Source organism: Pteronotus mesoamericanus, unplaced genomic scaffold (assembly GCF_021234165.1).
Source record: "Pteronotus mesoamericanus isolate MK-2021 breed Mesoamerican mustached bat unplaced genomic scaffold, CSHL_Meso_final contig_20, whole genome shotgun sequence".
Classification (NCBI taxonomy): domain Eukaryota; kingdom Metazoa; phylum Chordata; class Mammalia; order Chiroptera; family Mormoopidae; genus Pteronotus; species Pteronotus mesoamericanus.
Window position 1 is genome coordinate 6,987,798 of NW_026555085.1, and position 27,934 is coordinate 7,015,731.

Genomic DNA, 27,934 nt, shown 5'->3' on the forward strand with positions numbered 1-27,934 from the left:
CTGTTCCGGAGAAGCTCTGAGAGAGTGAGCTGTTGGTGTGTGGGCCCCGGTGGTTCAAAGCTGTGCCCTGCACTTTGTGTACCGAGTCCCTGCCCTGCAGGACAAAGACCAGTCCCAACAGAAGGCCTTGGCTCAGGAAGAAAGAAACCAGAAACCAGTGGGAGGGCCCCAAAAGGCCTAAGAGGCTTGAAGAAAGGAGTGGAGGCGGTGGCTGTTTGTGCTAGAAAGGCTGGAAGACCAGGTGGTAGAGGAGACATCAGGCAGAGGCAACCCCGCATGCTAGGAGCAGGGGAGCCTGAGGATGGAGCAGTCAGAACGTGGTCATCGAGGCTCCCAACTGAATCTTTGCTGAAACTGTAGGACATTCACCTTTGCTTTGCTTTGGAAACATGACTTCTGTTGTGTTCTTACTGGGTAACTTTGAGCAAATTACTTAACCTCTCTGATCCTCACTTTTTTCTTCTGTAAACTGGAAGTAGTAAGAGGACCCACCTCATAGACTGTTATGGGATTAAATGAGAAAATACTTGTAAAATACTAAAGTGTGTGTGTTAGCTATTATTATCACCAGAGTTTCAGGGAGGAAGCTGCCCTCCCCTGGGGTGATGAGGTGGAAACAGCAGCCATTAAAATGAGAGTACCCTGTGGGGAGGTGAGAACACCATGTACTCCTCCCTGCCAGTCCTTTACATGCTTGTGGTTATTTTTAATTAAAAAAAAAAAAAGTCTGTTTTCTTACAGTAGTGAACAAGGTCAGAAGCAGAAAAAAAGTTGTTGAGAGAGGACCAAGTAGAAGCCACTGGACCCTGTGAGAGAGAAAGCATGGTTGGCCAGAGATGCTCTGGCCAATAATCCAGCCAAGGGCCCAGCTCCAGAAACTACCTCTGGGCCCCATTGGCCCCCTGTTGTGTGCTTTCTGGAAGTGGAGGTCTACAGGAGTGAAAGGTAAGCCCCTGGGAGGGGGAGTGGGACCGAGCAAGTTCCTCCCCCTTCAGGGAGCACCAGCCTTTCCCCTTCAAGGCTGTGGCTCTGGAACCACTTCCTCCTTCTTCACTCTGAAGCCAGGAGCAGGCCTGGGGAGCTCTCCCGAAAGACAGGAGCAGATTCCCGATGCTTTAGCCCACCTGTGACCCCTGGTGGGGGTGGCTGAGCGTGCTGGCTGGAGGCCTCTCGCCCTGCCTCAGGCGACCCTGGAAGCCTGTAGGATGGAGGGGGCAAGGAAGGAAAATCTGGCCTCCGTGTCCAGTCTGGTGACTATATTTGAGAACAACAGGTACGGGGTGGTGGGGATGGGAAGGATCACCATGGCCAACCAGCAGCCTCCCTTCAGCTCCTCCGCCCACCCTGGGACCCTGGGCAGCACAGGCTGAGGAAGAGGACCAGGGCCGCCTTGAGCCCTCAGTGAGCAGCCCTCTCTCTGGGTCCTGTCCCGGACACCCCCTCCTGACTGGGCAGTGTCACGTCGCTTGGTCATGGGTTCCTCAGAGCACAGGAGAATGTTGTTCAGGCACTAAGGAGCTTAGTAGGGATGAGAGTGTGTGTTAATGTGTTGAGGAGAGTCTAGGTGTGCGTAATTTTAAGTAAGAGTGAGCTGCAGAACTCCACCCACTGCCCCTCCAGCAGAAATTAGAGCTAATACTTATGAAACACTTACTCCTTATGACTAGAATAACCATATAATTTATCTCTCAAACCAGGACATGCTTGATGCTGAATATGAATGCCATTAATTTTTTTGGTGGGGTGGGCAATAGGAAAATCTGAGGCTGTGTCAGGCAAACCAGGGTGTATGGTCTGCTTACCTTTGGGGCACTGTTCTAAGTGTATTTTGGTACTTCGTCTAATCATCTAAGAGCCTAATGGGGGCAGGGGGAGGTTCTGTTTCTATTCTCATCTTATAGATGAGCAAATAAAAGCACAGGGAGGTGGGGAGGCTTTAAGTGCTTTAAGTTTGATGGCAATGGGTGATTCCGTCTGAAGGAGCTTCCGTCTGAAGGAGAAAGGCTGGGTCAGATGTGTGGAGGTCATTGGTGGCTTTGTCAGGGGTGGTGCATGTGTGCGTGCATGCGTGTGACACTAATCCACTCTGCAGGCATGACAGGGACTGTCACAGGTGGGTTCTCCGGAAATAGGCTCCGAGGCAGAGATTTACTTCAGGAGCTTTCTGGAGGAATGCAGCATGGGGCAGAGGGACAAGCTGCACTGCTATGCACTTGCAAAAGAGGTTCCAGCCTGGCTCAGGGAGCTCCGAACTGGGCTGCCCCTCAGGTTGTTCCAGTTGAGCAAGGGCTGAGTCTTTTTACCCCACATGCACTAGTCATTGGATGTGGACTTAACCTTGGGTGAGGCACCTCTCTTCCAGGAGGGCAATTCCCAGACAGGAACCCAGGCAACAGCCCATCAGCCACCAGGGTAACACAGCACAGCGTCGCACAGGAATTGTAGCAGATGTGGGAGCCTAAAGAATGATTCCTGTCAGGGAGATTTTTATTTTCCGATGCTAAGCTCATGGAATTAGCACGATGCCAGCTCATGGACAACAGATATCCTGGGAGGGACCCAGATTCTTGCTGAGGGCACTCAGAGCAGACTAAGCCTCCAGTGGGCTTCCCGGCGGAAGTGGCATAGATGTGGACCTAGAGGGCAGCTCAACTTTCTGAACCCGGTGACCTCACCCTGCCTCTCCCAGGGTCCTTCGCCAAGCACATTCTGTTCAGCACCGAGGACAGCTCTAGGAGGCCCCTTCCAGGCCCAAGGAAGAGTTGGAGAGCTGGCCTCGCCCATCCCAGCGCTCCAGGCATCCCAGTGGAGACCTTCAGCATGTGTGTCCTGCCCAGCAACATTCCTAGCGGGAGGGGGCAGCCCTCAAACCAGAATGCAGTCAGAGCAGGCCCTGTCAAGAGGGTGAAAGCCTCCCTTTACTGTGTGAGGGGCCCCATGCCAGCTGCCTGGGCCTGGGCTTTCTTGCAAGGTCTTCCAGCACTTTTGCTGATCTGAAACTGAGGGGCGAAGAGGAAAGAGAAGCTGGCTTGGGGCACTTGGAGAGAAATGCAGAAGCTGAAACCACATGTAGAACAGAAAGCTTGAGGCCCAGCTGCTTCCATGAACTGTAGACACACAGGCTGAGGAACCAGGCACTGGGGCACTAGAGAGGGATGGGAGAGCCTGTGAGGGGCCATCGGGGCTGGGTCCCCATCCTCTCTCTGCTACAAATCAGCTGTGTGACTTGGGACAGGTCGCATTGACTCTCTGGACCTATTTCTCCTTGACTTCAATGGGGAAGGGCAGTTTGGGGTGAAGGCTCAGGAGCCAGCCTGCCTGATCTGAGTCTCACCTCTGCCACCCCCTGGCTGAAAGTGACTTATCCTCTCTGGACCCCACTTTCCTTAGGTGAAAAGTGGGGGTAACAAAACTTTCACAGAATCTTGGAGATTTTGTACCTGGCAGGTTGCGCATTTCCCAGCCTGTCTTTCTCTAAAGGATGCCTCTGCTGTCCTCACAAGACTTTCCACAGCAAGGGGAAAGGGATACTGCCCAAATCGTTGGAGATATTCTGCGAGGGTGGCCTCTGTTATCTAAAGAATTTAACTGGCCTGCAGACCCAGCAGGTAGAGTGACAGAGCTCTACCAAGACCCACCGCTGGGGGTACAGGGAAACTGCTCCCAGACTGGCCTTCTCCCCCAGCCCCACTACAGGTATGTGGGGCACAGCTCGCGCTGAAAAACCTCAGCGTCAGCAGCTCTACCATTCCTTCACAGCGTTCTATGACTCCCACCTTCCCTCGGTGTTTCAGTTACTAAGGTTCTAAGGCTTTCCCTGCTGCAAAGACTAAAAGCAGGGGTGAGGTCCTCAGGTGAGAGTGATTGGCGGCCAGGGGTTTGAGGCACTTCAAAGCCTCTGTGTGTGCTCCTGGCTGCATTTTAAACAGGGAAGTACGTAGTTCCCCAGAGAACAAACACAGTTCGTGCTGACTCATTTTGAAGACTGGAGTTCCCTCAAGAAAGTATTGGGAGGGAAGTGGATGTTTTACTTAACAAATTCCTGCTGAGGGCCCGGGGGCGCTCAGGGGCCACAGCACCCTTGTGATTTGCATTAATCACCCTGAAATCCTGACCAGGGAGGTGCTATTCTTTTCCCCACTCCACAGACAGGAAACCCTCAGGCATGCTCTCTTCCCAGGATGCACGGAGCAGAGCCTGGAGCCCACACGCTGGAGGCCAAGCATCACCGCCCTGCGTGCAGCCCTCCCCCACCTGCTGGACCATGGGAGAAGCCCAGCGCAGAGGAGGCCCTGGGCTCTGGGCCCAGGACGGTCAGCAGGAGGTACCTGAGCTCCCTGAAGAACAAGCTGTCCAGTGAGGCCTGGAGAAAATCCTACCTGCCCAAGACCTGCTCCGGGCCAGGGACACAGGTGCCTGAAGGCTGGGGTAGAAGTGGGGAGCTGGGCGTCCCTGCACTGACCTCCTCTCCACACACTCTTCCAGGCAGAGCCCACACTCCCCCAGCTGGAAGCTAAATTCTCCCCGTTGAAGGCTTTTGATGAAGTGACTAGCGTGCACCCCACTGCCGGTATTGTTTCACATATCCCTCAGGGTAGGAGTCTTTTAGGCAAGGAAATGCAAACTCAGATAGTTTAAGGAACACAGCTTGGGACAGTCTCCACTTATAAACCAGGTACTCATTCCAGGTGTGGCCTAGTTTACCCACTGAAGGAAGCACCAATCCCAACTAGAAATGGAGGTTGGTACTAATTCCTGCCCTTAGATGGGTCCTGGGAAGGTCACTTCCTTTCTCTGGGTTTCACTTTCCTTGTCTGTGCAGTTCAAAGGTTAGGCTGCACGATACTTGGACCTGAAGCCAGGCTGTCAGGGATCATGTCCCAGCTCTTCTGCTTACTGTGTGACCTTGGACAAGTCACTTTAACCTCTTTGGATGATCATAATAGAATGTTTTGGTTATTAATTGCTACATAACAAACCACCCCACAATGCCATAGCCAAATGCAATTCATTATGTCTTACAATTTTCTGGGTTGACTGGAATACTATTGGTTGGTTTTTCTTTTATTTTTTTAAACAGTTATTTATTTATTTATTGTCTTAGAGAGAGGGGAAGGGAGAGAGAAAGGGAGGGAAAGAGACATCGATGCGTGAGAGAAACATCAATCGGTTGCCTCTTGTACACACCCTGCTCCGGGACTGAACCCACAACCCAGGCACGTGCCCCAACTGGGAATTGAACCAGTGACCTTTCACTTTGCAGGACAACACCCAACCAGCTGAGCCGCATTGGTCAGGGGTGGGTGGTTTTTGTGTTGGTCTCACTTGAGGGTTTGTCCTAGTCAGCTAGGGCTGCCATAAGAAAATACCACAGACTAGGTAATTTAAGCAACAGATTTATTTTCTCACAGTTCTGGAGACTGGAAGTCCAAGATCAAGGTACTGGCAGGGTTGGTTTCTGGTGAAGCTTCTCTCCTTGGCTTGCAAATGGCTCACATGGTCTTTTTTCTGTGCACAGTTTTCCTGGTGTCACTTCCTCTTCTTATAAAAACACCAGTGGATTAGGACCCTAACCTTAAGACTTCAATTAAACTTAACTACCTCCTTAAAAACCTGTCTCTAAACACAGTCACATCAGAGGTTAGGGCTTCCACATAAGAATTTGAGGGAGACACAGCTTAGTCCACGACAGGGTCTTTCACACGGTTGCAGTCAGAGGCCCCAAAAGCTCAGCCCTCCAGCCGGGACAGCCGAAGGCTGGGTTCAGCTGGAAGGCAGCACGGCCAGGAGTCGCAGGGCATCTCCTCTCCGCGAGGTCTCTCCATCAGGGCAACCAGACCTTCAGACAGGGTGGGTCAAGGATCCCAAGAGAGCACAGGCAGAAGCTTCCAGGCCATTTGGGGCTTTGGCACAGCCTCACTTCTGCCCTATTCTCTCAGTTAAAGGGAGACCAGCCCAGATGTACTATGGGAAAGCTTGAATGCTGGGAGGTATGTTTCACAGGGGCATCTTTGGAGACCATGCCCCAGGTCCCCATCAGAGGAGACCAAAGCTCTCCCTCTCGTTCTCCCCCAAACCCGCTGCAGGAGCCTGAGGAGAAGAGAATCATCCAGGAGCTGCTGGAGACGGAGCAGGCCTACGTGGCACGACTCCACCTGCTAGACCAGGCCAGTGGCTAGGATGCCCCAACCTGAGCCCCAGTACCTGGGTCTCCCCACCTCACCCCTGCTTTCCCTCCCTACCCACCTCACCAGAGCTGAGAGTTAGGGCCCCTGGATTTGACTCTGGGAAGCCTGAGTCCTCTAACCCCGTGGGCGACAGCTGGGGCAGAAATCAGGAATAGCCCTTTAGCGCCACTCCCCATTCCAACCGTGAGGCCTGGCCTCACCTGCGCAGAGTACACACCTGCCAGTCCTCCCGGGCCCCACACGGCCTCCTCATCTGTCATCCCAAGGCAGACGTCCTCACCGTTAGCACTCCCTCACACCTTCTTACGGAGCCCCAAGGCTAAAGGGTTAAATCGCTGAACATCAGCAGAGGAATCTTTAGCTCGACAAAGTCTAAGGCCCGGACAAACCCCGGACTGGCCCATTTCTGACGTTCATCAGCTGCCAGCCTTTGACCAGGTCCTTGAATCTCTAGGGCAGGATTTGCCCATCTGTAAAGTGGCCAGAATACAATCTTCTCTGCCTATGTCTTCTGGGGTTGTTATGAGGATGATGGGAGGTTAGGAAGGTGAAAGCATTCAAAGCTGGGAGCTTGACCCTGGGGCTGTGCTTGTGCCCCCTTGGTTGCTCTGGGTGGCTCCCCCTCTGCCGCAGGCCCAGTGACCCTGGGGTGGCTGCAGGTGTTCTTCCAGGAGCTGCTGGAGGAGGCCCGCAACAGCAAGGCCTTCCCCGAGGACGTGGTCAGGCTCATCTTCTCCAACATCTCCTCCATCTACCAGTTCCATGCACAGTTCTTCCTCCCAGAGCTGCAGCGGCGGCTGGATGACTGGTGAGGTCCCCCAGGAGCCCGAGACCCTTGGCTGCAGCCCCAGCCAGATCGGGGTGCAGCCCCCAGGGCACTTGTTGTGTGGCCATGACAGTCTCCTGTTCAGGGCTGTCTACAGAGCAAGGGGCTGGATGAATGAGCCCTGGGATGAATGTGAGTGTGTGAGTGTGTGAGTGTGTGTGTGTGTGTGTGTGTGTGTGTGTGTGTCCTGGGAAGGGGATGGATCAGGTCCTGTTAGGCTGGGTGACTTCGGCAGCTGTACTGAGGGCTTCCTACGTGCCTGGCTATGGCCTTTACACCTGTTAACTCAATCTTCATATCAGCGTCCTGGGTGATGATGGCATTGTGGTTATGCAAGAAACTCTTTGTTTTCAGAAATGATCATTAAAGTATTTAGTGGAAAAATTATTTGTTTTATGTATTTTGCCAAAGAAATGCCACAGTGTCTGGGATGTCCTTTAAAATTCTTCAGCAAAAGGAATGTTAGTAATTGTTAAATCCAGTGATGAATATACAGGAGTTCATTGTTATATTTTTTTTTACTTTTGTTTGCTTAAAAGTTTTCATAATATGTATTTTTTAAAGACAACCCTGTGAGGTCACCTACCATCATTTTCATTTTTTCCAGATGAGAAAATTGAAGTATGTAGAGGTTAGTTGACTTGCCCATGAACACACAGCTAGAGTAAGTGGTGCAGCTAGGAATCAAACTCAGGCAGTCAGCTCCTTACCACTCTGCTCTAACAGGCTCTGGGCTGAGCGACCTTTAGGCCCTACTACAGGATGGTCCTGGATATGTTCTTACCACTCTGAGTCTCAATTTCCTCATGTTTAAGATGGGCCAAGGACTGTTCTGCCTGCAGAGAATTGAATGAATTGAGACGTGCAGTGCTTGGCATGTGGTCCTCGTTATTGTCACGAGAGCAAGTATCAGTTGGTTACTGAACACCTGTCCTGGGCACAACATGGTGCTGGGCCTTTGGGGGAGCCCAATTTGTGGGAAAGAAAAGCATCCGACCTCACACACATAAGAGAGGAAGACATGCCCCCCATGACTGCATCCAGAAATGCAGTGGAAAGGCTATTTTGGGGGTTTCATGGAGGCTGGCCTAACCCCAGTCTGCCTGGAAGCAAGAGGAGGGCTTCAGGCCAAGAACAATACCTGAGTGCCCCTCCTGCAGGACAGCCACCCCCCGAATCGGTGACGTGATCCAGAAACTGGCCCCCTTCCTGAAGATGTACAGTGAGTATGTCAAGAACTTTGAGCGAGCCGCTGAGCTGCTGGCCATCTGGACTGACAAGTCTCCTCCCTTCCAAGAGGTTCTCACTCGAATTCAGGTGAGGTTGGGGTCGGGGCCGAGCAGAGCCTGCACTGCCACCCCCATGTGCAGTGGCTCAGTTTCCCCAGTGTTTTGGGTCATCTTCCAGGGTCAGTGCTTCCATGAATTCCCCCACCCCTCCCTGCTCTCACCCCACACTATTCCTCCCCTGTGGCTCCCCAAGAGCAGCAAGGCCTCAGGCAGCCTGACCCTGCAGCACCACATGCTGGAACCTGTGCAGAGAATCCCACGCTATGAGCTGCTGCTCAAGGAATATGTCCAGAAGCTGCCAGACCAGTCCCCGGACCGGGCTGATGCCCAGAGTGAGGACACCCCCAGGGGACCCAGGGGGTTGGGGAGGCCTAGGCTGTTCCCACATATTCAATGAGCACCTGCTAGAATGGTTATAATGAGCATCAGCCCTCAACTTCGATTGTTGGTACTTGGTAGACATCATCTTTACCATTAGCCATTTTTTACAGACAAGGACACTAAGGCCCAGAGAGGTTACTAGTAAGTGACTGGCTCAAGGTTACACAGCCAGAGCCCTGGAGCCCTGGCTGGTGTGGCTCAGAGGATTGAGCCCTGGCCTGCAAAGCAAAGGGTTGTCTGTTCTATTCCCTGTCAGGGCACATGCCTGAGTTGTGGGCCAGATCCCCAGTAGGGGGCGCTTGAGAGGCAACCACACATTAATGTTTCTCTCCCTCTCTTTCTCCCTCCCTTACCCTCTCTAAAAATATCTTTAAAAATAAATAAATAAAATCTTTAAAAACAAAGAGCCTACACAGCCAGAAAGGAGCAGAGCTGGGATTTGAAGCCATGCCTATAGGAGGCTAAAGCCTATGCCTTTCCGCACCCTCTGGGTCCGGCTTGGTTACGGGAGCCGTGAGAGACACAGAAGCACAATGCCTACGCTCTGTCTTCCTGTGGCTTCCAGTCTCTCCACCCAGGGGAGGAGGTGGCCCCTGTCATCCAGGCACCTCCTGTGCTGGGCTGCACAAGCAGGACAGCTCCAGGGGGTGCTCGTGGCAGGCCCCAGGCTACTTTGTCAAGCCTCAGGGACCTCCTGCCTCAGCCACTAGCCCCAGATTTTCAGGGGATAACTATGGTTCTACTCCCCCACCCCTTCAGAAGCCCTTGACATGATCTTCTCAGCTGCGCAACACTCCAATGCAGCCATCACGGAGATGGTGAGCAGCCCAGCCCCCAGGGCAGAGAGTGGGAGCATGGCGGGGCGGGGGCGGGGGGGCGGGCTGTCGCCTCCACCCTGTCGCTCTCAGCCTGCCCAGGTCTCTGCATCTGCTCATCCCCTGATCCCTGTCACTGGCCGCACAGCCCCTCACCCCCTCACACCCTGCCCCTGTCCACACAAAGCAGACTTTCTCGAAGGAGGCGGGCCCTGCCTGTCCTTGCCTGAAGGTACGCCCCTGTCCCTAGGAACGCCTGCAGGACCTGTGGGAAGTATACCAGCGACTGGGCCTTGAAGATGACATAGTGGACCCCTCCAACACCCTGCTCCGCGAGGGCCCCGTCCTCAAGATCTCCTTCCGCCGAAGAGACCCCGTGGAGCGATACCTTTTCTTGGTAGGGGGAAGCTGGGGGGTCCACTGTCCTGGGCAGGGAATTCATGAGTGACACTGCCCAGGTCGCGCCTGCCTGGATCTACCCGGTGCTGCAGAGAGAAGCAGGAAGAGCCTGCTTCTCTGTCCTCCTCTGCTTTGGCACCTGGCTGACTCTGCACTGGTGCTGCCTCCAGCCCTCAGGGATTTCCAGACGAGGGGTTTCCCATAAATGCCCTAGGAAGCCACAGGGTAGGCATTTGAACCCCGTCCATTTGGCTCCAAAGCCTGTGGCATTATTTGTGCCCTAGGAGTGCACAGCAGGAGAGATTTAAGTTAGCTACTAGGAAGAACTGCCTGGGTTTGCACTGAAGAAGCCAGGGGTCTCCTGGAGATCTGGAAACTGGTCCCGCCTGGTGGTCAGGAGGAGGGAGCTACCCTTGCATAAGCCTCTGTCCCTCTGAGCGCCCGTGAGAAAGACCTCATAGGTCTCTGAGCTCTGCCTTGGTCCCTGGATGCCCATAGGTAGGGCAACCCTGCAGTGACATCCTACTTGAACTGGGGCCAGATAACCCCTTCCTTGCAACCTGTGGCATCCTGGGAGCTGGCCCAGAGTGTGGCGAGAGGGACAGGAGACCAGTGGTGCTGGGCCCCCTCAGGGGGGCCCACCTGACCACCTCCCTGCCCCGCTACTGCACACACGTTTATGTTGTGTCTCCTGCAGTTCAACAACATGCTGCTCTACTGCGTGCCCAGGGTCATCCAGGTGGGTGCCCAGTTCCAGGTGAGGACTCGCATCGACGTGGCCGGGATGAAGGTGAGCAGCGCTCCAACCACTGTCAGGCTTCACCCCGAGGGTGGGCCCAAGTATGGGATGAAGCAAGATGTGCCGACTTGGGTTCGCAGTCCAGGAACCCAGGCCTGGCAGGGCTTGAACCAACGTGGACACAGAGGTGTTAGGGGTTAGAGCTGTTCCGTCTGGGCTCCCAGCCTTCCTGCCCAGGGCCTTTCCGAGCCCCCAGAGGCGTTTGGGGCGCCCGCTCCAGCCTGGCCCCACTCGGCTTTCCCTACCATCTACACCAGTGCTTCTAAAACATGCGTACAGGCAGGAGTCCCCAGCAGGGACTTGTTAAAATTGCAGGTTCTGACTCAGTAGGTCTGGGGGATCCTGAGATTCTGCATTTCTGGCCAGCTCCCGGGCAATGCTGACACTGCAGATCCACAGGCCACACTTGAGTAGGAAGCGTCTACACTGTCATCTCCCCATGCAGAGATGGCCACAGCCGTCCCTAACGGTGCCCACTGACTGGGCGGTCACCATGGGTTGGGCCCTGCATCATCAGACCCTCATAACAGCCCTGTGATGTCAGGGCTCTTATTAACCCGTCTGTTTGGGTATTTTTAATCTTTTAAAAATAATAAGTGCATCACTTTAAAAATATAGATAATACATGTTCCAAAATCAAACAATATAAATATATATACAATGCAAAGTCTCCTCCCCACTGCATCCCCTAGATCTGCTTCTTGGGGGCAGCCTTGGCTTTCTTGGGAGGACTTCCAGAGGTATCTTTTTGTACACAGACTAACTCTATATTTTCGCTTTCTTTTGTTTCACATAAACAGTGAAACTGTTTTTCATGTACACTATTCTGCACTTTGCTTTTTTGACTCACGGGAGTGATCTGGAGATTGCGGTGCGTCAGCACAGCAGGAGGTCGTCTTCCCTTTGCTCAGCTGCACAGGCTCCCAGGTGTGGGTGTGCCGTGGTTCACTCTGCCAGGCCTCCACTCAGGCTGTTTTCAGTTGTCAGTCTCTGCAAATGAGTTGAGTGACTGTGTTCAGTTTGCCTGTGTGTGAGTATATCTGTACTTAATGCTATTTTTAAAAAGATTTTATTAATTTATTTTTAGAGAGGAGGAGGGAGGAAGAAAGAGCAGGAGAGAAACATCAATGTGTGGATGCCTCTTGCACGCCCCCTACTGGGGGCCTGGCTGACAACCCAGGCATGTGCCCTGACTAGAAATCGAACCAGTGACCCTTTGGTTCACAGGTGGGCACTCAGCCCACTGAGCCACACCAGCCAGGGCTAATTCTATTTTTAAAATAAGTAAATAAACTCTGATACATCCAGACAATGGAATACTATTCAGTGATAAAAAGAAATGAGCTATCAATCCTAAATGCATATTACTAAGTGAAAGAAGCCAATCTGAAAAAGCTACATACTGCATGACACCAACTATATGACATTCTGGAAAAGGCAAAACAATGGAGACAGTAAAAAGATTGGTGGTTGCCAGGTGTTGGGGGAGAGAGAGGGATGAATAGACAGAGCACAGAGGATTTTTAGAGCAGGGAACGATTTTGTATATTATAATGGTATATACATGTCATTATACATTCTTCCAAACCCACAAAATATACAATGCCAAGCATGAACCCTGATGTAAACTATGAACCTTGGGTGATAATGACGTGAGGTTCGTCGGTTTTAATGAACGCTCCATTCTGTTGGAGGGGCGTTGATAATAGGGGAAGTTATGCATGTGTAAAGGCAGAGAAATCTCTACCTCTCTCTCAATTTTACTGTGAACTTAAAACTGCTCCAAAAAAATTTGTCTTAAAAAAAATAAAGAAATGAAAGCCCATAAAGATTAAGTAACTTGCTTGGAGTCAAACCAGGGTTGAAGATTCCTGTATAACCCAGTCCAGAGCCCCTGTACCTAATACCATACTACATGGACTCCCACTAAGGCTTCACCCCAGAGGGATGAAGCATAGGGCGGGACTGCGGCTCAGTGGAAGAGATGGTGGGGGACCTTCTTGGTCACTCCTCTCTGATCCTCCTGAGTACAGGTGTGTCCAGAGGGCTGGGGCTGGATGAAGGATGTGCAAGCTCTTTTTTTAATAAATTTTTCAATGACTGTTTATGTTCAATATTATTTTAGAACTTGTATTAGTTTCAGGTGTACAGCATAGTGGTTAGACAATCATAAACTTTACAAAGTGTTCTCAATATTTTTGGTACCTATCTGGCACCATCCATAATGCTTACAATATTATTGGCTATATCCCCTATGCTGTACTTTACATCCCTATGACTATTTTGTCAATAACCACCAATTGGTACTTAATCCCTTCACCTCTTTCTCCCTGTCCCCCAACCTCCTCCCCTCTGGCAACCATCAGTCTATTCTCTGTATCTATGAGTCTGTTTCAATTTTGTTTGGTCATTTATTTTGTTCTTTAGATTTCACATGTAAGTGAAGTTATATGGTATTTTTCTTTCTCTTCACTTAGTATAAGACACTCTAGGTCTACCCATGCTGTGGCAAATGGTGAAATTTCATTCTTTTTTATTGCCCTCGTATATATGTATCACAACTTTTTTTATTCACTCATCTACTGATGAGCACTTGGGCTGCTTCTGTGTCTTGGCTTTTATAAATAACACCGCAATGGACATAGCGATGTGCATATTCTTTGGAATTAGTGTTTTGGCTTTTGTCAGATATTTACCCAGGAGTGGAATTTCTGGGTCATAAGACAGTTCCATTTTTAATTTTTTGAGATATCTCCATACTGCTTTCCAATCTGCATTTCCACTAACAAATACACAAGGGTTGTCTTTTCTCTACATCCTTGTCAACATGTTGTTTGTTGTTTTATTGGTGATAGCCATTCTGACAGGTGTTAGGTGATAGCTAATTGTGGTTTTAATTTGCGTTTCTCTGGTGATTAGTGACATTGAGCATTTTTTCATATGTCTGTTGACCATCTGTGTGTCCTCTTTGGAGAGGTGTCTGTTTGGGCCCTCTGCCCATTTTTTCATTGGATTTTTTTTTTCATTTTGTTGATAGTTTCCTTTGCTCTACAAAAACTTTTTAGTTTGATGTAGTTTCATTTGTTTATTTTTTCTTTTGTTTCCCTTGTCTGAGGAGATATGAGATCAGAGAAAATATTACTAAGAGAGATGTCAGAGACATTACTGCCTATGTTTTCTTCTAGGAGTTTTATGGTTTCAAGTGTTACATTTGTCATTCATTCATTTTGAGTTTATTCTTGTACAGTGTAAGAAGGAGGTCTAGTTTCATTTTTTGCATATATCTGTCCAATTTTCCCAACACCATTTATTGAATAGACTATCTTTACTCCATTGTATGTTCTTGCCTCCTTTGTCATATATTAATTGACCATATAGGCATGAGTTTATTTCCAGGCTCTCTCTTCTGTTATTGATTTATGTCTATTTTTATTCCAGTACCATGCTGTTTTAATTATTATAGCCTTGTAGTATAGTTTGATATCAGGTAGCATGACATCATCAACTTTGTTCTTTTTCAAGATTGCTGTGGCCATTGGGGGTCTTTTATGATTTTATATAAATTTCTGGTTTGTTCTAGTTCTATCAAACATACCATTGGTATTTTGATGGGAGTTGCATTGAATCTATAGATTTGGGTAGCATGGACATTTTAATGATGTTAATTCTTCCTACCCATGAGCACGCTATGTGCTTCTATTTATTTATGTCTTCTTCAGTTTTTTCTTCAGTGTCTTATAATTTTCTGAGTACAGGTAGTACAGGTCTACCTCCTTGGTTGAATTTATTCCTAGGTATTTTTGATGCAATTTTAAATGGGATTGCTTTCTTAGTTTTCCTTTTTTGATAGTTCATTATCAGTGTATAAAAATGCAACTGATTTCTGAATATTTATTTCATATTCTGCTCCTTTACCAAATTCATTTACCAGTTCTAGTAGTTTTTGGGTGGAATCTTTAGGGTTCTCTAGATACAGTATCATGTCATCTACAAATAATGACAGTGTTACTTCTTCCTTTCCAACTTAGATGTTTTTTATTTCTTCTTCTTCTCTGATTGCTGTGGCTAAGACTTCTAGTACTATATTGAATAAGAGTGGTGAAAGCAGACATCCCTGTCTGGTTCCTGATCATAAGAGAAACATTTTAGTTTCCCCCCCGCTGCATATGATGTTAGTTATGTGTTTGTCACATATGGCCTTTATTATTTTGGGGTATACTCCCTCTATTCCCACTTTGCTGAGAGGTTTTATTATAAATGGGTGCTGGATTTTGTCAAATGCTTTTTCTGCATCTATTGATATGATCCTACAATTTTTATCTTTCATTTTGTTTATGTGGTGTATCATATTAATTAATTTGCAAATATTGTACCATTGCCTCCCTGGAATAAATCCCACTTGATGATGGCATATGATCTTTTGAATGTATTGCTGAATCTGGTTTGCTAATATTTTGTTGAGGATTTTTGCATCAACATTCATCAGGGATATTGGTGTATAATTTTCTTTCTTTGAGTGTCTTTATCTGGTTTTGGAATTAGGATAATGGTGGTGCATGTGCAGGCTTGTATTTCTGGGAGACTTGGTGAGTGGGACTGAGAAAGGCAGGTTTATGAGGAGTTAGTTATATAGACAGACAGATAGAGATAGGCAGCCCTGTCTTAGGACTGGCAGAAACCCATGCATAGAGAAGAAGAGGCAGAGATCGACAGATAGAAAAGCCAAGAAATATGGAAGCTAAAACAGAGTTATCAGAAAAAATACATAAAGATGGGGCTGAGAGTGTCAGACACTTAAGGCGCATAGGCCCAATGTGTGTTGGGTTCCTGGAGTCTCTAGGGTTCTCTAGATACAATATCATGTCATCTACAAATAGTCCCAGTGAGTATGTTCGCTGCAGGGCCTGCTTAGTGCTCCAGAGGTCACACAGCACCCTCTCCTGGATGGCAGGGCCTGGAAGGTGGAGAGTGGTGTCTGCACCCGTGTCTGCATGGGAACCATTTTCTGTGTCTGAGGTTTGGAGGCAGACCTGGCCTTCGACCACCATGACATTTCCCACTGGCCTATGAGCCCCTGGACTCTTCTTTCCTGGGTTTCAGGGAGGCCTAGTTCTCAGCAGCTGATTCTCCCAAGGTCTGACTTGGTCCTAATGCTGTGCCATCCCATGCAGTGCCAACCTGGGAAGAAGGAAGGGATGTGAGACACACCCAGGGTCTCCATGTGCAACTGTGCAGGTTGTGCACTGCACAAGCACACCTACCTCATCCAACACACCCATGGATGGTATGGTCACAACTCTCATTGTCCAGCAGAGGGCAGTCAAGTGTCTTGCCCAGCAACACCTGACTATTATGCCAGTTTGCCAACAGATGTCAGTAAGGAGTTCTGAGGAATGGTGTCTTTTGCTAATTGGCACAAAGGCACTGTATGGGCTAGCAGGGACCTGAACCACCCCAGACTTGGGCATTCAGGAAAGTGTCTTCTAGAAACCTTCATCCTGTCTCTCTGCAGAGGTAGGTGGTCCTGGACCTCCAGGTCAGCAGCTACCCCATTGCTATTAGAAGTATCATATTTCTTTCTATCTCTGGACTCCAAACCTTAGATTTCTCCCTTCTTTTCCCTCTCCTCCCTCACCCAATTAGTCATGAAATTTTGCCAGATTTCCTAATATTGTTCCTCATGTAGAAACCTCTTCTCCCTCCCCAAGTGCAGGCAGACCTCCGCCATTTAGGGTATCACTTCCAAGCTGGCCTCTGGGGTACTGGTTTGCCCCATTTCCCTCGGATCCAGCCCTTTGACCCTGACACTCAGCTGCAGGAGTGACTTCCCAAACACCTCTTTCCACATGAGTGTCTCCATTTATAAAGCCTCAGAGCTTCCCTATTGCCAAGAATGTTGAATCCAAATCACATCAGGCCATTACAGAGTGGGGCAGGCTGGTTTCACAGGCCTGATAGGTAGACTAGGCCTAGCGTAAAGAAGGGTGTTCCCAGAGTCCATGCTTTCTGGGATGTGGTGGGTCACCCTGAAAGTCATCACACATGGCAGGTCACATGTGGCAGGTCACATGTGGCAGGGGGCCAGCAGAAGGGCTCAAGTGTCACATGGAGTCAATGACAACAAAATTCCCCCATGCCAGGATTCTTGGGCTCTAAGTTTGTGTCTTAGCTTCCCATTGTGACTCTCCACACTACCTGGGAGAAGTCTGTGTTTACAGGATGCTGGGGATGAGTGGAAACAGATATTCTTCCATTTTACCCTTGGGGGCCAAAGACCTGAGTTTTAATCCTCATTCTGCCATTCAGGTGCTGTGTGACCTCAGGCAGGTCTCTTGCCCTCTCTGAGTCCCCATTTCCTCATCTCCTAGATGAGGGTGATATCTACCTGACAAGATTGCTGTGAAGATTTTCTTTAACTTTTTATGAACATTTTGACTGAGAAAATAGAACCCCCATATACTCATCACCTGGCTTCCACAATTGCCAACTCAAAGCCAGTCTTGTTTCCTCAGCATTTCCCTTCTTAATTCCTTTGTATCACTGGATTATTTCAAAGTAAATCCCAGTCACATAATTATTTCACCTGTAAGTACTTCAACATGTCTGTCAGAGATAAGAAATCTTTTGGGTTTTTGCCCTAAAAGATGACAACAGTACTATTATCACATCAGACATATGGATAACAATTATTTAGTAACATTAAGATTCTTCGGTTTTCCTTGACTGTCTCATAAATGTCTTCGCACGGCTGATATGTTTGAATCATTTGTGACATGCTCCTTACATCCCTTTTAATCCACTCCACTTTCATCTCCTACTTTTTTTCTCCTTTATTTATTGAAAAAATCAGATCATTTCTCTGGTAGAGGTTTCATAGTCTGGATTTTGCTGACTGCACCCCTATGGTGTCATTTAACATGTCCCATGGCCTCACATATTTCTTGTAAACTGGTGGATAACCCAGAGACCCCACCAGATTCAGCTATGCAGGAAGCTGTAGCTGGAGAGAGACACTGTCTGTGGGGGGCACATCATGGCTTTTAAGTGATAGGATTGATCAGTGGGTTTAGCAGTTGTGCAGATCGAACGAGAACACGTATGGAGAGCCCTGGACTCAGATCAGTGGCTGTCACATGGTAAGCTCTCTCTGACTGGCAGCTCACATAATGGCCGCGGGCCCCTGTGGCATTCTGGGCAAGAGGATGGTGAAGGACAAGAAGGACTTGATTGCCCAACTCATGGATCTCTTTGAGGGTGGATCTCTATGATCTATGAACTGAGTAATCAATTCCTTCATTCACTGTATGGGGTAAAGCAGCAATTTTCAACTGGTGTGCTGCAAGAATTTTTAAAACATGCAGTACCTGACTATTTAGCCAGGGCACTGACCACCTTTTCCTTAGAGTGTCAAATTAAAAAATGACAACAGCCAACACAACATAGCCATCCAATGCAAATGAATCAAAATTATACCTATTTTTTGTTAGATTGGCAAAAACATATATTTTTTTTGGTATGCTGCAGGATGTTAGTAATTTATGTGTGCCATAAGATGAAAAACATGGAAAATCGCTGGGGCAGAGGGTCTTACTGTAGGCCTTAGGTCTGCTCTTGCAAAAGCTGTGTCCCCAAACCCAATTGGTGACCCAGTTTTCATATCTGGTGAAGCATTTGTCAGGAACTGTCACCCCGACTACCACTGGGCCGATTCAGCTGCTGCTAAAATTCCAGGAGCCCCAAGCGCCACTTTTGTAGAGCAAGGCCCAGTGTAGGTGCATTTGCTTGGGAATAGGGAGGTGGTGAACAAGCTCCCTATCCTTGTCCCAGGAGTTTGAATTGTCCCTTGGGCACATTCCATCTCCTTCCCTCCCACAGCGCCTGGGGACGGTCGGGACAAGTCTGAACGGCCTCCATCCTCTTTCTGAGCAGGTGCGGGAGCTGACTGACGCGGAGTTCCCACACTCCTTCCTGGTGTCCGGGAAGCAGCGCACCTTGGAGCTTCAAGCCCGGTAGGCGTCGGGCTAGGGGCGGGGAGGCGAAAAACTGGGAGGGGCCGCTTCCCTAACACCAGTGTTCACTTTCCGAGCAGGTCCCAGGAGGAAATGATTTCCTGGATGCAGGTATCAGACCAATCCAGGGCCCCTAGGATTCTAGCCACCCCGCCCTGCGCCCAAGCTGAGAGGGAGAGAGGGCTGTATGCTTGTATGGGGGTGGGGGTTGTGTGCACGGGCGCGCCTTCCCATGCCTAGCTCGCCCTGCTCTTCCTCAGGAGGCGGCGGTTTGGAGACACACCTGAGTCCAAATCTTCCTCTCTTTCTCACTGTCTAACTGGGTGGCCTGGGACAAATCACTTAATATCCCTGAGCGTCAGTTTTCACATCTGTAATCTGGGGGTAATGGTCTCTCTTCCTTAAGTCAGCCAGTGTGTGCTGAGAATCCAGTGCCTGGCACCCAGCAGGCTTTCAGCAGTGTTTGTTGAACGTGTGGATGGATGGACAGATGAACAAGCTCCCCCTGCCACCCCTTTAACCACCTCCCTGTGCCCCTGCCCAGGCCTGCCAAGCAGCCATCGACCAAATTGAGAAGCGGAATGAAACCTTCAAGGCTGCGGTCCAGGGCCCTGAGGGAGATGTCCAGGGGCAGGAGGTAAATGAAGACTTTTTGTTCCTCCCTGGAGACTCACAGAGCTTGAAGGGACCAGGGAAGCCCAGCCACCTACCCCAACATCAGCCTACTCAGAGACTCAATGCCGAAGTTTCCCCATTCACAAACAATTTCTAAGGGAACCTGCATACACCTAGCTGCCGGAAGGACTTTGCGACTATACAGCCCTGGCTGTAGGGGTGTTGCAGGTTCGGGGTTTAAAGTGCCTGAGAAATGTAAGACCTGGGGAAGGTGGAGGCAGGAGAGATGGGGTCAGGGAGAGTGTCTATGACTAGATTTCGAATCTAACCTCTGAACTCCGGCTTGCGGGGCGTTTCTGCTGAGTCACTTAACCCCTCTGGGCCTCAGTTTGCTCACCTGTAAAACAGGAATGATAGTCACCGACCTACCATATGGCCTTCATCAGTTCAGTCAGGGCCATGTGGAAGACAAGGGGAAGCACCAAGCACAGAACCCTGCCACAGGCAGGCGGGGAGGGGCCCCAGCGCTCAGGGAGTGGGCAAAAGAGGGTCCTGAAGTGCCCGCCCTGCTGCCCCACAGCCGCAGTCTGAGGAGCTGGGCCTGCGGGCGCCACAGTGGGTCCGGGACAAGATGGTGACCATGTGCATGCGGTGCCAGGAGCCCTTCAATGCCCTGACGCGCCGTCGCCACCACTGCCGGGCCTGCGGCTATGTGAGTACCCGTGCCAGACCCCCGCCTCCCTGCCCGCGCGGCCTGCTTGGAACCTGTGCAGCCCAGGAGCGCTGGCAGGAGCTCTGTGCCAGGTTTTTGAGCTGCCTCATCGGGACCTCATAATGCCCACCTGTGAAGCAGGACCTGCATTATCCCCATTTTACAGATGGGAAGGTGAGGCTCAGAGAGTCTAACCAACTTGCTCAGGACACTCCTCAAGGTGACCCTATTAATTCACCTGCTTTCTTTCTGCCATCTCCCAAGGCCCCCAGACCCAGCACCAGGAATGGCCTCCAGTTTCAGGGTGACGGTCATGCAAACCCCTCAGCCCCTCTCCAGCCTTGCACTCACCACTTCATCAGTCCCATGCCTGTTACACACGACCCTCGTTGTCCTCTTCCTGATTGACCTCGACGAACTGTGCTCTCCTCTTCTTTGCAAGAGCTCAGTGCTCCAGCACCTGATTAGTTCTGTTGCTAAATCTGCCCACCAGGTTCAGGCTTCAGTTTCCGCACCTGTACAATGGGGGTTTTGATACCTACCTCCAGGGTGGCAGCGAGGACTCAATAAAAGAAGGTGCACCCTTCCCTCTCCTCCTCCTTTCCTTCCCCCTCCTGAGAGCTCATTCAGAGGAGCAAGTCACCAGCTGACTGAGGAAGGGACCTGTCCACTCCAGGCCAAGCTTGCTTGGCTTTTTAACCACCTGCTGCACTTGCGCTGTTCTCTGCTGACATAACAACTCCCTCCCTTTACTCTGCAAGCGGAGAAGCCCTTATGACCTTAGTGTTGAATGAATTCTGGGGGACAGGGACCAGCTGGGCAGGTTAGGTCAAGGAGGTGTCCCCATATTGTGTTAAAATGCAATAAGGATACAGAGTAAATGTCTAGGACTGGGGACACACCTATATTGAGATTTAAGTGATGAGTTATATCCTGGATCTGGGATTAGCTACTGTTCTTGGTGATTTATGTCTGTAAAGAAGACTTGAGTTCATTTACACGTGTGACTTAGTAATGTAGTTCCTAAAAAATATTTAAATAGTTAAGAAATATAAAAAGCCACAAGAATAATATAGCAATCTGGAAAGCAGGTGCATGGAAGAAATAAAATATTCTGACAACAACTAAATTAAATATATGGTCCTGGATTGGATCCTAAATTGGAAAACAAAACCAGCTACAGAAGTCGTTATTGGGACCATTGGTGGAAATTTGATTATAAGCCATGTGCAAATAATAGTATTGTATCAACATTAAATTTCCTGAGTGTGAGCATTGTGTATAGACAAGAGAATGTTCTTGTTCCTAGGAGGCACCAGATATATATTTAAGGATGAGATTTCATGATGACTATAATTTATACTCAAATGGTTTAGAAAAAATAAAATACAGAAAGAGATAAAGCAAGTGCAGCAAAAATATTAACAATTGGGGAATTGAGTGGTGGTAGGGTGTCCCTGTATTATTCTTTGAACTTGTCTGCAGGTTTGAAATTTTTCAACATAAAAAGTTGGTGGAGCAGAAAAGAAATACTAATAATATTTTTAAAATTTTAAAAATGCTCCCAAGGTAGGCAATGTCCCCTCTGTGAAGACATGAGGTGTCCTTGGCCCGATTTAGGGGTATCTTCTGCCCATGCATACCTTTGTAGTTTGTGAGTCATCCTTTCGGTGGTTTGGTGCCCAGTTTCTGTCTCCCACTTGCCAGATGGGAATCCTGGTGAGGGTGGGGCAGGCGCGGGCCTTCTCCTGTGGGGCCCTCCCAGTCACGTGCTGTGCTGGGCACACCCAGGAGCTCACCGATGAACAGCCCTTTCCCGTTGTCTCTATCTCTTGCTCTCATTTCCAAGCCCATCTCCTGGACTCACAGCGACAGCCCTGTCTCCCAGGAAGTCATGTCCTGCAGCACCCCATGTTTCTTTTCAAGTCTTTTCATGACTCCTTTACCAGGTCTCCCCAGCACAATCCATGTCGGCCTTCTTGGGGGCTTTCCATGGTGGGCTGGAGGTGGGCCCACGCCACAGAGAGTGCTCCCTGTGAGGCTCGAGAGGATAAAGGCCCCGGGGCTGTGCCGCTGGTGGGCTGCTGGGAGAGTCTGGTGAGATGGTAGAGGGGACAGAGAGCACTCGGAGAAGTGAATCAGATATGATGGGTGTGTGCAGGGCCAGCCCCTGGGATTAACAGCTGCCTTCACTGAAGGGGAATCTGCAGGGGAGAAAAGTCGAGGGACCTGCAGAGGGGGCTGGGTGTCAGCCCCCAGCTGGGGAAGCCCAGAGCATGAGCTCACCTCCTGCATCTTGGCCTCCAGGCAGCTGGCTCCCTGCCAGCCCAGGGGACTGCCGCTCTCTGCCTGCTTTCCTCTCCTGAATCTTGCTCTTTCTCCCTCTTGCCCCTGGTTGCTCTCACACCCCCACCCAGCCAGGGCACAAACACGGCCCTCCCCTGCCTCAGTGGAGGCCCCAAGCCCCTGCTGTCCCTCCTCCCTCAGGTGGTGTGTGCCAGGTGCTCCGACTACCGGGCTGAGCTCAAATATGATGACAACAGGCCCAACCGAGTCTGCTTGGACTGCTACACATTCCTCACCGGAAACGTGCTCCCCGAGGACAAAGATGACAGGAGGCGGGGCATCCTGGAGGTGAGGGCCACTCTCCCCCCATCGGCAAGTGTCTGTAGGACTCCCACCAAGGGCGGGCTCTGTCCTAGGTGCTGAGGAAGAGCCAGGGCCGCACCCTCCCTCCTCTCTCTACCCACAGACACCCCTTCGTCTCCTCCCCGCAAAGAGCTGGGCCTGTCGTCAAAGGAAAGCAACTTTTGACTCCAGGCTATCGTCCAGGCTCTTCCACCGCCCCTCTGGGTTCCCATCCAGCAATGGCACAGCCCCCCTGGACAGCCTTTGTTCACATTCCCATCCCCTGCCCCATAGTCCTAGGAGGTGGAGAGAGCGCCTGGTACCAATTCCATATTACAGATGGGGAAACGGAGGCTCTAGGTCTGGGTCCCACTGCTGGAAAGAGGTAGACTGGAGACCGCATTCTAACCAGAAGGGACTTTAGGGACCTATGCCATGGAGGCCCAGGCCCAGAGAAGCGACACGCCCAAGGTCACCCTGTGAGCTGGGGGCCGGCTCTCTGACCTTGCCACAGATGTCCTCTCTGCTGCCCTTGGGGCCTGACTGAGCCACTTTTCTCCCCACAGGCACTCCCCAGGCTGCTCCCTCGCTGCTGGTTAGCTCCTATGAGGCACTAGCTGGGCTACAAATATAATGTGACCCAGCCCAGATGCTGGTTACCACTGCCCTCTGCCCCTCACTCATTCAAGGCCAGGGGGCCATCCCACTGTCTCTGGGAGGTGGGAGAAGACCCCAGCCTGTTGTAGCTGTACATGGCTCCCAGGTTTCAAGTTGGTCCCTTTCCATGGGCATCTACCTGCTTTCCGATCATCCCCATTTTTCTAGGTCCAGCCCCTGCTCACTACCTTTGCTGACCATTAGGCAACACAGCCTGCTCCTGGAGAGAGGGGATGGTCAGCCCCTTCTCAGGCCCCAGTTGTGTTCCCTGGGGGAACTTTCAGGTGATAAGCTCTCCCAGCACCTGCCCCAAGTTCAGGCTGGCCAGGGTTTGACGGCACCTCTGCCAGCTTTGCGAACACAGCCTCATGATGGGACCTCTCTGAGCCTCAGGGACAAATAACCCTTTTTGCAGGGTTGCTGCAAGGATTAGAAATAGTGATTGTCAGGCTCCCAGACCAATGTCTGTCACCTCGTGTGTGCCCTGTTCTCTGGTTTTAGAAAGGGTCCGCGTCGGGGTCTGAGCAGAACCTCATGTGCAGCTTCCTGCAGCTCACTGGGGACAAGTGGGGCAAGAGCAGCACCCGGAGCTGGTGTGTGATCCCCCGGGACGACCCCCTCGTGCTCTATGTCTATGCTGCCCCTCAGGTAATGCCTTCGCCTGCCCGCTCCAGGCCCTGGCCTTCTCACAGCGTGTGGGGATGGGGGAGGGGGAGTATTGTTGGCCCCATTATCTCGGATGCAGAAACCGAGGCCCAATGAGAACATAGTTGTCTGGAGTCACAGGATCAGTGGCTTTCAAAGTTGGGCCCAGGCTCCAGGGCACAACTGCTTTTTCCTCAGCGCTCAGCCAATTCCTGCCCTGATGCCCTTCCGTGAGCCCTCCTGCCTCAGGGGCGTATGGGAAGTGGGAGGCAGGTGTGTGGCTGTGACCCCCAGATGACTCTCTGAGGTGGTGGGGCTGAAGGGGAGGACAGCGGCCCATGGCTCTCCCCTCCCTCTCAGGACATGCGGGCGCACACCTCCATCCCCCTGCTGGGCTACCAGGTGACCACCGGACCCCAGGGGGACCCCCGGGTCTTCCAGCTGCAACAGTCAGGCCAACTCTACACGTTCAAAGCCGAAACCGAGGAGCTGAAGGGCCGCTGGGTGAAAGCCATGGAGCGGGCAGCCAGTGGCTGGAGTCCTGGGGAACCTGGTGACGGGGACCTGTCTGACTGAGCCCAGCCAGCTGTTCCCCTCAGAGCCTGGCTCCCGCCGCGGGCTGCCCCTGTGGCCGCTGCAGCCCCCCGCCCAAGCTGAGCTTTCCACGGTTGATTTCTGGTCATCTGCACCCAGACCGTGTGTCCTTTGGGAAGACAGCGTGGTGGCCAAGTGTCCTGGTTTACCCAGGGTTGAGGGGATTCCTGGGACATGGGACTTTCTGTGGTAAAACCAGGACAGTCCCAGGTCACCCATGACTGTTGGTCACCAGTGTGGTACTCACCCTGGGCTGCACATCAGCACCACCTGAGATCTTTAAAATATGCCCATGAAAATATATAAATAAATAAAATAAAAATAAAATATATAAATAAATGAACTAAAACTACTAATGCCTGTAGCCGTCACCAAAGATTTCTGATTTAATTGGTCTGGGGTTGGGGAGGCATGGGCGTGTCTCAGGAGCACCCACATGAGTCTAATGTGCAGCTTGGGTTACCCAGGGGAAGAAGAAAGAGGGCAAACGGCCACTGGTTGAGCACCTGCCAAGTGCCAGGCATGATAATAAAAAGAAAATAGTAAGAAACATCTGCTGGGCCAGGCATTGTGCTAGGTACTTGACACGGATTATCTCATTTTACCCTCAGGAGTTATAACCCCGTTTTCCAGACGGGACACTGAGTCTTAGAGTGGCTTAATCATTGGCTCAAGGTCACACCGCTGGTGGATGCCAGGGCCAGGCTTTAACTTGGCACATTAAGGTCAGAACTCTGTCAGGTAGCACAGCAGTAGTGCAAGCAAAGAGGGGAGTCGAGTGGAAAAGGAGAAGGGGGGAAGGAGTGAAGAAAAGGCGGGGAAGACAGGAGGGAGGAGGAGGAGAGGAGGGCAGGTACCTCTCTTAGGCCCCCTGGCTGGTGGTGAGGTTGCTTTTTCATAAGGAACCACCAGGGGGAGGCAGTGGTCAGCAAGCTGCACGCTGTGGCCCCAGCCTGGGCCCTGACACCCTAAGTCACTTCCATCAGGTCCAGACACTGTCAGGCTCTGCCCTTCAAGAAGGCAAACGGACAAGCCATAGATCTTTGCCTGCTTCCAGGCCCAGCAGTACGCCCGCCCCCAACCTGAGGCTACCGCCTCCTGCAGGGTGTTTTTAATGCCCAAGAAAACCTCATTGGCACAATCTCTGGGAACCGGGCTGGCCAGGGGTTCATCCCTTCATTCATCGAGTATTTGTCGACCATCTTCAATGAGCCTCCTGCAGTTTTTATACTGGGGATACAGGAGCCAACAAGACAGACAAAAAGTTCGGCCTCCATGGAGTTGATATTCTAGTGGGGGAGATAATCAACAAATAAGTATGTAAAATGTAGAGCATATCCGTGTGTGTAAGTGCTTAAATATGGTGATGAACCATCCTGGACTTTCCTAGTTTTACAACCAAAGTCTCAAGTCCCAGGAAACCCTGCAGTTCCAGACAAACCAGGATGGTTGGTCACCCTAGTGAAAGAAAAAAAAAAGCAAGAAGGGGAATGAGGGAGAATGAGATGTGTGTGAGTGTGTGTGTGTGTGTGTGTGTATGTGTGTGTGTGTGTGTGTGTGTGTTTAAAAGGAAAATCATAGAAGGCCTCACTGTAGGTTGCTGTTTGAAAACAACCACAAGGAAGGAAGGGAGCTATGCAGACATCTGGGGGAAGAGCATTCCAGGTGGCGGGAGTGGCAGGTGCAAAGGTCAGGCGGTGGGAGCCTGCCTGGTGTCTGCAAAGAACAGTGAGGGGGTGAGCGCAGCTGGGTCAGAGGAGAAGGAACGTGATCATAGGAGAAGATGTTAATCACCAATAATCTAAGGCATATGGGAGGCCTTCAGAGGCCTGAGTGAGAGCAGGAGTCACTGGAGGTATCTGATTCGTTTTAACAAACCCTCCCCTGCTTGTTGCAATAAATAGACTGAAGGGGGTGAGGGTGGACGCAGTTTACAGGCTACTGCAACAATCCAGGTGAGACAGGTGATGGCTTACGTCAGGGTTGGAGCAGTGAAGGTGGTGGGAAGGGACAACATTCTGGGTTGATTTTGAAAGTAGATGGGAGAGATTCCTTTACAGAGTGAGTGTAGTGGGAAAGGAGGAGCCAGCAGTGACATGGGGCCTCTGGCCTGAGAGCGTGGAGACGAGCTGCCTCTGACTGAGATGGGAGACCGCGGAAGGGCAGGCTGCGAGCAGCAGCGCACCGGGAGCTCTGCCCTGACTAAGTTAGAGCTGAGCTGCCCCGCGGTCATGGCCCTCAGTGGGTGCCTGCACTCAGGCACCGGGTCTGAGCTGGGAAGTTGATGAGGGAGCTCTGGTCCCAGAGATGAGGTTTAAAGTGTGTGTGAGATGGAAGGAAGAGGTCAAAAGACCAAGTCCTGTGCACCCCAACATTTTAAATGTGCATGTGCCAAAATTCTAACTACACTCACTCCAACATTCTAGTTACACTCATCCAACATCCTAGTTACATGCTCCCCAACATTCTAGCTACACTCATCCTGACATTCTAGCTACACTCGCCCCAACATCCTAGCTACGCTCACCCCAACATCCTAGCAACACGTACCCTGATATTCTAACCCTGCAGTTACAATTCTGAGAATTTACCCAATGAAATAATAGGCCAGTGTGACAAGACTAGAGCACATTGTTTACAACAGTCCCCTGCATTGGAGACTGCCTAAATATCCATCCAAAGGAGACTCATTAAGTGAACTTATACCTAAGGAGAGTCAGGTCCTAGGAACCTCGGCTGCATCCAGTCACAGAGAATGCGTGGCTGTTCAAGGACTTTAATGTGCTGGCGTACGAAGGTGAGTAGTAACCGCAGAAGGGGCTGATATTTTTAATCACTCATTGTGTCAAGCCCTGCAATGAGGACTTGGTGGAGATTATTTCATTTAATCCTTCATAACATTAGAAGTAGACACTTTGTTCAGAACCTCATTGTACAGATGAGGAAGCTGAGGCATTGGTGATCGAGTAATTTGCTTGCGGTCACGTAACGCAGAAAGAGAGGGTGTCCCAAACCTGTGTGCTGAGGAATTTCTCTGCTTCTGCCCCATCTACAGAGGCACGCACTCACTGCAGAAGTGGTGGTTTTGCTTTCTTCTTTAGATCCTCTGTGGTATTTGAATTTCTTTTCAATATCTTGTATTCTGTAATCACAAGAACAAAAGTGCCTTTCCCGCATTAGGGGGAAGATAAAGGAAGAACAAAGGAAAACTCACCTGCCCCACCCAGGAGGCCTGACCAGCCACCACTTGAGGTGAGTAAAGCATCAGTGCCAGAGCCAGAGGCTGTGTGTCCCAGGGGCAGCTGGGAAGCACCCAGTGGGAATGGCTTCTTATTCCACCTCTGAGTGTGGAGACATGAGAACGAGAAGTGACCAGG

General features: G+C 50.6%; 1 protein-coding gene across 1 annotated transcript; it reads left to right on the top strand.

The window, feature by feature from the left end:
- The first annotated feature begins 864 nt into the window (after positions 1-864).
- FGD2 (FYVE, RhoGEF and PH domain containing 2) lies at positions 865-24,539 on the top strand. Its single transcript, XM_054568730.1, has 17 exons — positions 865-945; positions 1,062-1,273; positions 4,181-4,412; positions 6,087-6,167; positions 6,848-6,996; positions 8,175-8,331; positions 8,497-8,635; positions 9,444-9,502; positions 9,750-9,896; positions 10,596-10,688; positions 18,627-18,706; positions 18,787-18,817; positions 19,251-19,343; positions 19,902-20,033; positions 22,521-22,667; positions 23,820-23,966; positions 24,324-24,539. The coding sequence occupies exons 2-17, from the start codon at positions 1,206-1,208 to the stop codon at positions 24,537-24,539; spliced, it is 1,971 nt and encodes a 656-aa protein (XP_054424705.1). The 5' UTR covers positions 865-945; positions 1,062-1,205.
- Positions 24,540-27,934: the final 3,395 nt, after the last annotated feature.